The sequence below is a fragment of the Rhinoderma darwinii genome, chromosome 4 (genome assembly GCF_050947455.1).
Source record: "Rhinoderma darwinii isolate aRhiDar2 chromosome 4, aRhiDar2.hap1, whole genome shotgun sequence".
Lineage (NCBI taxonomy): Eukaryota > Metazoa > Chordata > Amphibia > Anura > Rhinodermatidae > Rhinoderma > Rhinoderma darwinii.
Window position 1 is genome coordinate 84,062,131 of NC_134690.1, and position 11,166 is coordinate 84,073,296.

Here is an 11,166-nt window from a genome sequence, read left to right on the forward strand (position 1 = left end):
CACAGTGTTTGTACTATTTTATTCAGGCGCGCAGTGTTTGGTGCTATTATATTTAGGGGCACAGTGTGTGGCACCATGATAATATTATCTTTGTTTATAGGTGTAGAAATGTTGGAAAAGTGAGGAGCCAAAGACATCTGAGTGGCAAATTCTGCAGAAATGGGTCATGGCCGGGAAAAGTCGTCATGAAGTCTGGACTGGATGGAGAAGAAAAGAGGAAAAAAACGACGTCGTCACCTGTGAGTCACTAGGTTTATAGACAATCTGTCATCTCTACTGACATGTTTATTATAGGAAATCCTTGTATTTCACAAAGTCTTTGTGCAGTCCAGGACTGATAGACAAATAAGTGTTACTATTCCCCTTGTAAGGAGAATGTGTCCCTACACGGTGCGATACTGTCAGCGATGGTTGGAGACTGTCAGTATGTGGTGACACAGCCTTTTGACAAGGGGAGTAGTAACACCCATTTGCTAATGTCTGGACAAATAGGAAGTGTTAACAATAGTTACAAGCTGCGGTGGAGAAGGGGGGCCCAAGTTTGGATAACAGCCCAGGGCCTATGGTCTACTTAATCCACCACTGCTTGACACCGGTGTCAGACTAAGTAAATAACAGTACCCATGTCTTAGGCTCCTTCCTGAAGAGGTTCTGAGAGGCTTGAGAGGATACTTCAAATGAAACTTCTTGACTTGCTGTGAAGAATGAGCATCCTCTTTAGGAATCCAGATTCTCTCCTCAGGGCGATATCTCTTCTAGTCTATTAGATAAAAGAGTCTCCCACAAACCTACTTACAATCCAGGATTTGATGAACCTCAAAACCAGGTGCGGATTTCAGAACTGGGGCAAAAGAAGTCTTGACCTTTGTAGAAAACCTGTTGATGACCAGAGGTTGAAGAGGAGAGATATGGAAACTATTGGGAATCCAGATAGAAGGCAGCAGCTTCAGGCGAAAGGTAACTTTGTTAAACTGCTTAAGTACCTGGATTTGCCCAATGAAACGTGGAGCAAGTTTATAAGATGGGATTTTAAGACAAATATTCTTCGTGGAAAGCCAGACTCTATCCCCAGGAAAAATGTTGGTACCCGGGCATCGGTGTTCAACACTTTTTGGCCTTAGCAGCAGCAGCCTCCAAGTTCTTGTGGAGCTTCCTCCTGATGTCCTAAAGATTCTTGCAAACCTCTGCAAAAGCCAGTACCTGAAGTTGTGCCATGATTGGAAGAGGAAATTTCAGACTTCAACCATAGACCATCATAATTGGAGATTTACCTGACATCTCGGGGATGTGGTTGTTGTGGGGGGGGAAAAACTCAGCCCAAGGTAGCAACTAGTGGCCAATTATCCTGATGATCATTGGCATAGTTTCAGAGATTCTGCTTGAGGACCTGATTGATCCATTTTGTTGGACCTTTACCCTGAGGATGGTAACTAGTGGGAAAGGCCAAAGAAATATAATGCTTTACACAATGCCCTCCAAAATTTAGAAATACAGTGCCCTCCAGAATTGTACTCTACAAATTGAGACAATGAGACCTGGAAGACCATAAAGGCAAAATATTTAATTTAAACAATGGGCCAAACGAGGAGCTGAGGCAGACAAGGCAGGGGTACAAAATAGGCCATTTTATTACATGGCAGTGTATCCTTGAGCAGAAGGCAATTAGTTGACAAAGTCCATTGGGATCTCAGTCCAAGTACGGTTGGAATAGGCAGGGGCTGAGGAGACCTGATGGCGCTTGTCTTATAGGTTTAAACTGAGCATAGGTGGTACAGAAGGCAACAAACTAACTTCTTTTCTCCATTCTGGACATCAATAGTATCGACAGAAGAGTTTGTAGGTTTGCTTGATTCCAGACTGTCTTGACAACAATAAAGAACTCAAGGTCACACCTTCTGGTGAAGATCAGTAGATACAATGGAACATCCACAGGGAGGAATTTTAGGAGAAATATCAGTAGTGGCCAGAATACAGTTGGGGGTCAATAATATGTTGTGTGACCTCAGGACGGGAATCAGACGGATCAAAGAACCTAGAAAGAGAATTCGCTTTAAGATTCTTGTCGGCCGAACGATAAGTCAAGATGAAATCATGATGGTAGTTTAACCGCTAATAAGCCGCAATTACTATTGAACGCGGCTTCTAAGGGGTTAATCGTTAATGTTAAGGGGTTAATGGTCCTCGCTGAAGGAGCTGCGGCAACTACTGTATGAGACAGAAGTCGTCACAGCTCCTGTATGTGCTGGAAAGGCCGAAATGGCCGATCCTCCCGTGACATACTATTAGGTCATGGAGCGCGAACGATGCAGTTACCATGACCTAATAGTATGTCCAGGAGTGGGAAGGGGTTAACCCACACTAGGAACGAAGTAAAAAAAATAATTAAAGTTCCATTGTCGCTGTCACCCCATCTCCCACAAAAAAATGAAGTTAAAAGTGATCAAAAAGTCATGTGAACCCTAAAATGGTACCAATAAAAACTACAGCTCGTCTCGCAAAAGACAGCTCCTCACATCACTCAATCAACAGAAAAATTAAAGAGTTATGGCTCCCAGAATATGGTGACACAAAACAAATTTTATTTTTAACAAATAGTTTTTTAATTGTAAAAGTAGTAAAACATGAAAAAAACATATAAACTTAGGATCGCCGTAATCGTTTTGACCCGCAGAATAAAGTTAACATGTAGTTTTTACTGCAGGGTGAACGCCGTAAAAATGAAACCCAAAAAAAAATGGAGGAATCACAGTTTTTTTCCCATTCGAGCCCACAAATATTTTTTTTCAGTTTCCCAGTACATATAAAGTACAATAAATGATGCCGTGAAAACCTACAACTCACCCCGCAAAAAACAAGCCCTAATAGAGCCATATTCACAGAAAAATAAAAAAGTTATGGCTTTTTGAAGGTGGGGAGGAAAAAGCCAAAATGAAAAAATTGCTGCGGAGGGAAGGGGTTAAACTTGAACTTTTACGTAGGTATTTATGAATTAGAGACCTACCTTGAGGAAGGAAGGCATGCAACAAAATTAAAAGGGTCCTAAAAGAAAACGGGAGGGCCCTTTCAAAACTATGGGGTACAGCATTTCTAGTTATGCCCCTGGCAGTCGCTAGTTATATAGGTAGTGTAAACACAGTTTACATTTGGGACCCCATCTCTCAGGAAAGTATGGATCCCTGGATAGCTGTTCAATTATCCTATCCAGCTGAGGAGAAGGGAGGATACATGTGTGTGGCTCTCTCTTGAAATCTAGGGGAGTCACTGGTTTTGCTGTGTCCATAACTAGATAACTTCATGCACGGCAACCTATCCTATATGTGACTACTATAGGGGGTCAGCTCACTGACTCAGAAATTTACTATAGTAACTGGGGCCTATGTCATAAAATACACGGGCCCCTGTTACTATAGTAACACCACTATACTTACCCGCCTTCCCGTGTGCAGCGGAAGTCCTGACGTCTTCTCGCATCATGACGCTGTGCGCCATGCATGACGACACGCCGCTGGATGGTGTCGGGACATCCGCTGCACCGAAGAGCTGGGTAAGTGTAACATCATTGCCATACCTCCCAACCGTCCCGGATTCAGCGGGACAGTCCCGGATTCCGTGCGGTGTCCCGCTGTCCTGGTTGGCCGGGGGTATGTCCCACTGTCAAACTAATTCTGAAGCAGGGAACCATCAGCTCCCTGCTTCAGAATTAGTTCATAGCGGAGGACCAGAGGGAGCTTGCCGAAGACTCCCCTGACACAGCGCTACTTTAACCACTGTGCTCGGGGAAGCCCTTGATGGTACTGTCCATGAGCGGAATCCCCAGCCAGATTCGGCAATGGGGATTCCGCTCAAGGATTAGCCACTGACGTCACTGTCCATATATGGACAGTACCGTCAAGCGCTTCCCCGAGTCTTCGGCGAGTGGAGGTGCTCCTTCCACTCTGAACTAATTCTGAAGCAGGGTGCTGATAGTTCCCTGTTTCAGAATTAGTGGCTACTCCTTGAGCGGAATCCCCGTTGCCGATTATCTGGCCGGGGATTCCGCTCCTAGAGGAAACCCCTGAGGCCACTGTCCATATGGAAATTGACATCAGTGGCTCCTCGTGGGGCGGAATCCCCGGCCAGAGTCGGCAATAGGGATTCGCTCAAGGAGTAGCCACTGACGTCACTGTCCATATATGGAGCTGAATCCCCGGCCTATGCTCTGGCTGGGGATTCCGCTCCATATATGGACAGTGACGTCAGTGGCTACTCCTTGAGCGAATCCCTATTGCCGACTCTGGCCAAATGGTGCTATCTACAGGGCGGGGGTAGCGTTATCTACAGGGGGGTGGCACTATCAATATATAAACTGTGGCACTCTATAGGGGCACTATCTACATGGGCACTGTCCAAGAGAAGGTGTATGGGCATCACAGTAGAACAAAAACATCCAGGGCATAAGGGTACAGGCCTCCAGGGATCCGACTTGTAAATCCCCAATGGTATACAAATGTAAGGAGAAAGAGGCAGCACTCCAAGGTTAAAAAAAATAGGAAGTTTATTCACCCATCAGTGAAAAGGGTGCAACGTTTCAGCTTCTCAATGCATGGGCACTGTGGCACTATCGAGAGGGCACAGGCACTTTATATATGAGCACTGGCATTAGGGGCAGATTTGTGGGTATTATTCTCTATAAGGGTAGCTACGGGGGGCATTGTACTGTATGGGGCAGCTATGGGGGCACTATGCTGTAGGGGTGCTTTAAGCTGTATGGGGGAAGCTATGGGGCAGTTATGGGGCATCATACTGTATGGGGCAGCTATGTGGGCATTATAATGTATGGGGGCATCTGTATGGGCATTTTACTGTATGGGGCAGCTATGGGGGGCATTATGCTGCATGGGGAAGATATGGGACATTATACTGCACGGGGGCATCTGTGTGGGCATTATACAGCATGGGAGAATATTTGTGGGCATTAAACTGTATGGGGGCATTTGTATTGGCCTTATACTGTATGGGGGTATTATACTGTATGGTGGCAGCAAGAGGGTAATATACTGTGGCACTACCTACATGGGCACTGTGTCACTATCTACAAGGAAACTGGAACTAGGGGCAGCTAAGGGGGCATTATTCTGTATGGGACAGCTATGGGGGCATTATGCTGTATGGGGGAAGCTATGGGGGCATTATGCTGTATGGGGAAATTTGTTTGGGCATTATACTGCATGGGAGAGTATGTGTGGGCATTATACTGTATGGGGGTATCTGTGTTGGCTTTATACTATATGGGTGCATCTATGGGGCAATATACTGTATGTTGGCAGCTAGAGGGCATTATACTGTGTCGGGGCAGCTATTTGGTATTATACTGTGTGGAAGGCACTATGGGAGCATGATACTGTGTGGGCTGAATCGTATGTGTATGTATGTGTATGTATGGGGATTGGGTGAGATTAGGGGTGTGGCTTAAAAGAAAAAAAATTGGCAAACATCTAATTACGTGCAGATCTAACTTTTTAGTCTACGCTACGTGGTATTTTGCCCATGTCAATTCTTTTATATAGGCAAAACAATGCGGCCAGTATTTAAACGGTTTTGTGAGCATATATATTCCATTGGTACAGGAAAGGGATCTCCTAAATTGATAAATCATATACGAGAAGTACATGGGGATGACCCCAAATGTATGTCCTTTGCGGGGGTACAGCGTGTGTTCGCCCCATTTGATGGTAGTGATCGACACATAAAACTGCTACGCTGTGAGGCTAATTGGATAATCAAAACGGAGGCGCTATGACCTCTGGGTTTGAATGATAGAAGTGATCTATCTGCTTTCTTAAAATAGATTTAAAATTTAGTTTGTCTCCACTCTGATTAGTAGTCCCTATACTTGGTGTTATCAATATGTATGATTAAATGTTTGTGTTTTTGTATTTGCATACATTGTTAGGAGGAGCGGAAGTTGTTGCTGATGCATGGTTGGGGTATTTAAGTGTGTGTGCACCTAATCCCAACAGGCCTTGAGAAAGCGTCTGGAGGATGTGAAATAGTCGTAGGCCAGCTGTCTTGTTTCCCGTGTTATGGCTGCCTCTGCTCATTGAATTAAAGCACCTTTGGAAAGCGGTGAGTGCCGTGCAGTCTATTTTCTTTATGCTGTGTATCTGCTTATGTCTCCCTTTCAAGTGCACTGAGCACCATCAACTAAAGGCTATTGGACCACAAATCCCAGCAAGCACATAATCCTGTGATGCCACAAGTATAGGTAGTGCCAATCATTTATTCTCTTACCTTTTGTAGCTCTAAATATAGCCCCTATGTAGATAGCGCTCCACATATAGCCCCCCTGTAGATAGTGCCCCACATATAGCACCCCACATATAGCCCCCCTGTAGATCATGCCCTACATATAGCCCCCCTGTAGATAGTGTCCCACATATAGCCTCCCCGGTAGATAGTGTGCCACATATAGCTTCCCCTGTAGATAGTGTCCCACATATAGCCTCACCTGTAGAAAGTGTCCCACATATAGCCTCCCCTGTAGATAGTGTCCCACATATAACTCCCCCTGTAGTTAGTGTCCCACATATAACTACCCCTGTAGTTAGTGTCCCACATATAGCCTTCCCTGTAGATTGTGTCCCACATATAGCCTCCCCTGTAGATAGTGTCCCACATATAACTCCCCCTGTAGTTAGTGTCCCACATATAACTACCCCTGTAGTTAGTGTCCCACATATAGCCTTCCCTGTAGATTGTGTCCCACATACACCCCCGCCCTGTAGATAATGCCACTCACACTTTTAAGTGAATTTTTTTTTTACATACTCCCCTTGATCTCGTCCCCGTGCTGTCCTGTGTTAATGCAATGCAGGTCTGCTCTCTTCTGAGCAGGTCTTCTGGGGCTGAACGTCCTATAAACGCAGGTACAATTAGAAAACGAGGGGTTGGCAGTGGCTGGTTTCAGTTGCACCGCTGCCCCCTCAGACAGGCAGCATGCCGCCCTGTGAGGCATGGCTATGGCGGGAGCAGTGGTCATGGCGGGGGCCATCTCAGTGTGCCCGGGGCCACTACAACCCCCCCCCCGCCCCCTCACCGCTAGCTACGCTACTGTGTTGGTGTATTCTCTTGGTGAGCTGCCCTTTATTAGATTGAATAGTTAATAATAACCATTACTAATATTATGGCTATGCAGTGGTCATAATTTGTTCTTTTAAAAGATATAATAATCATGTACACTATGTTTTACCTTGTAGTACTAAAACATTAGCTATATTACATTTTACTCATTGTGTCTTGAGAGTAAAGACAGTTCACTGTAGGATTTATTTATGCATTTTTCTAACTGTTACAATATATAAACAGTATTTATCCTTAAAGGGTAACAAAACGTTCAACAAACTTCTGACATGTAATAGCGACGTGTCAGGAGTTTTGAATGGTGGGGGTCCGAGCACTGAGATCACCAGCAATTGCTAAAACGAAGCATCAGAAGTGCTCATTTGGGCGCTGTGCCGCCTTCGTTTCTGTCCGGCTTTTTCACTATGACATGTCAGAAGTTTGTTGAACGTTTAGTTAATCTGTCCCTTTATGATCCAGAAATCAACAAAAATAGCCCCATGCTCGATTAACAGGGATAATCAGGAACTGGGTCTCTCCATAGTAGGTCCACTAAACCAAGGCAGGTCTTTGGCAGTTCAACAACGGATTCTGAATATCATGGTGAAGTCACTGATGCATTTGCCTGTGTCAAAGGCAAAATTGTTCTGGGCCCCAATGCAAAATCAGTAACATGGCCCTACCTACCATGTTCCATTTATAATACTGGTATCTTCTCATCTGGCAGAGATACCTTTGGGCTCTCACAAACACCAGTTTCTGAGTGCAACTGCTACCTCTGTACCCTCTCCAGTCACTCTCCTAGCTAGGGCAGTCCAGTGACTGACATGCTGACACAAGAGTTTCACACCTTGTATGATCTTCAGGAGCAGCCATGGAGCTGGTAAGTACATACAGTATATATAATATGGTTTTTATATGGTTATATACATGTGCACAGGTGTAGTTGGACTGCACCTTGGATTTCGCAAGTATTGTAATGGCAAAGCATCTTTACTATATTTGTATCACATCCATTTTCAAGTTTCTCCATAATAGTTTTTTTTCTAAAATATATCATTACTTGCGCTATCTGTATTTCCTCCTGTTCTGTTATTATGTTAGTCTGTTATTATGTTAGTATGTTAGTATGTTATTAATAATTAGTCATTATTATACATGTAAAATGAAAAAAATGAAAGGCCAGGGAAATGGAATTTATTCTAAATTCATGGTAAAAAGCAAACAAATAAACATAAAATTATTAATAAAGTGAATAGAAAAATTACAAAAAGTTTTTGTTTTTTTTACATAAACTTATTGTAAACAATTCTTGTATAATATACAGCCTATTACTATATGTACTTTATGGGTGTAGAATGAAAGGATGCTCATGTTTTCAAATGCTTTATTTTTCCTCTGCCCTTATTTGAGATCCATCAGCAGCAACATACTTGAGTTCACTGTCATTCAGTGATCCTAATGGAAGCGTTTATTTGTCTATAATAAATGCCACAAAATGTGTGGTCCAGAGACCTACATGCAGCCATACTACGTTTAGCTTTTCCTAACCTGCACTAAACTTCAATAGTTTATCCGAGTTCAGTGGATTACAAAAAAGATAATATCAGCTGATAGGAGTGATTTTGGGAGCCTTTGACTGTTAAGGCCCTTTTACACGGGCCAATCATCGGGCAAATGAGCGTTCACTTGAATGCTCGTTTCCGATCATTGTCCTGTGTAATCAGGGCAACGATCAGCCAATGAACGAGCAAACGATCATTCATCGGCTGATTGTATAGTTTATGCTGCAAGAAATATTATCGTTGTCGGCAGCACATCTCCCTGTGTAAACAGGGTGATGGGCTGCCGACATGATAGAAATGTATAGGAATGAACGATCGTAGTAACGTTCGGTCGTCCCCATTCATTGCTTCTTGTGAAAGGAGAAAACAAGCCCCGATCAACGAGCTGTCTCATTGATTGGTGCTTGCTTACACGTCCCATGTCGGGCTGTGTAAGAGGACACTTAGTGTCTATTCACACCACATTTGGCATGTACATTCAGCTTATGTGCCAAGAAATAATCTAGGCGCATACAAATAGAATTTATAGACCCCCTCAAAACCCAACAAATGACAAAAGAGTGTGTTTTTGGCATCTGCTGGGCAGGTATGTGTTGTTGTAACTTTATTTACGATATAGGAAAGTGCAGCAAACTGCTCTTTCCTATGAAGTCGGCCAACAAATGTTTTTTAACATGGCAGCCTTTGGATGAAGTACATAACTGTATGGCATACCATTTCATATGTCAGGGGGTTCACATTCAGCAGATATATTTGGGTATGCTCCAAATGCAAACATGTGGTGTGAATGCACCCTTAGGTTATGATGTGCTAGCAAAGTCATAACTTTATTGAATTCAAGTTTAAATTCTATTGCCAGTCAGTTGCCACCAGAATATGGACACCTTTGCAGACTAGCCCTTTTTGTACATATTTGGGCCTCCTTTTATGTCTACAAAACGGAATACATTCTTTCTATTTCAGAGGGAATATATTGCATAGTGGCAAAGGACCCAAAATGCAGACTGTACAATTACCTCCTACATCTTGTTTATCGGATCTAGGTATCCAAATGGAGTATGTACACTGCATAGGGTACTGGGTCATTTTACGCCACTGATCATACAGGTAACCTTGGAGGATAAAATACATAGACAAATATATTTTTAACTCTTTTCGGTATCTACATATATTTTAACATAGAACTATCTTTGCCATGAACATATATATTTTGAATAGCATATTCATATTCACGAGGTGCCCCGTATTGAAGTACACAGGTGAAATGCAGTCTCATGGTGTACATTATCAGTGTTCTCATGTTTAAACAGCAATAGGTGTAGAATTAGGACTGTATCTAATTTATTATCCAAATCTTTACCTTATAACAGACTCAGGTTAATATAATGTCTACTTGTGTCATGTTTGGGTTAGTCTTAACTAATTTATTTCGAAATTCTTTTCCCATAAAATAGTAGGTAATGGCATCAAGACAGCAGTTAATGTTAGCAATACATAGAGCCACTTGCACAAAGAGACTGATGTGCTTCTTTACCAAACAGTTTGAGATGACATTTTTTCTGACCAAAAACTGCAGGAAAATACCAATATGACTGAGAGAGAAAGAAATCAAAAACACAACAAAGTTAGAGATAATGATGCGTATAACATTAACCTTTGATTCCTTACACAGTACTGATGATGATACTGGAACCAGCAGAGTCCTGATGATCTGGATAGAACAGTACAGCATGACTGTCATAGGGATCAGAAAGCCAAAAACCTCTAGAGGTACAATTATGTGGGTACTCCAGATGTCATCTGACATGTTATGAAAACAGCTGCCATGTCTTAGGTCATTTTGAAAGTTAAAAGTGCAGAGAGCCACTGTCCATACAAGAACCCAGATAAAAATGCATATGAATAAAGTTTTTTGGGGTGAACGTAGAAGCCTGGATAGGAAAGGGTGTTTGATGGCAATAAATCTGTCCACGCTGATGAACATGATTGTGTAGATACTCCCATAGATATTAGTGAAGTACAGGGACTCTAAAAAGCTGCACATACGGCGATTTACAGTGATATTCGACTGTGAGAAGTGGAGTCTGATTGGTAAAGACAAAACAAGGCAAAAGTCTAACAACGCCAAATTCAGAAGGTATATCGAGGCTTCTGTGTGTTTTTTCACAGAGAAACAGAATATCCACAGGGCAAATATGTTCAAGATAAATCCTATGATAATTGTAGGAATGTAGATGGAGAATTGTATGATATTCATTATTGATGTTACATTAACAAATAAGCAGTTGTTCAAGCTCCCGTTCATTTCTCTGTAAAAAAACAACCAACATAAATTTGATTATTATTGTTAGGGATTTGCTTGTCAGTCACAATCAGCCCACATAAAAGTGACAGCGCCAAAGTAAAAGTAACCAATCACAATTCACCCTTTTATTGTTCCAGAGCGTTTTAAAATGAAAACTGAACTCTGATTTGTTGCAATGAGCAACAAGGACAGTTTTTC

At 42.6% G+C, this 11,166-nt stretch overlaps 1 protein-coding gene across 1 annotated transcript; it reads right to left on the reverse strand.

The window, feature by feature from the left end:
• Nucleotides 1-10,035: 10,035 nt before the first annotated feature.
• LOC142760762 (G-protein coupled receptor 55-like) lies at nt 10,036-10,932 on the reverse strand. Its single transcript, XM_075863941.1, has one exon. It carries the CDS (start codon nt 10,918-10,920, stop codon nt 10,036-10,038), a length of 885 nt encoding a protein of 294 aa, XP_075720056.1. The 5' UTR covers nt 10,921-10,932.
• Nucleotides 10,933-11,166: the final 234 nt, after the last annotated feature.

Excerpts from the sequence above, each read along its gene's own strand:
- LOC142760762 (XM_075863941.1), bottom strand. The coding sequence starts at position 10,920 with ATGAATATCATACAATTCTCCATCTACATTCCTACAATTATCATAGGA.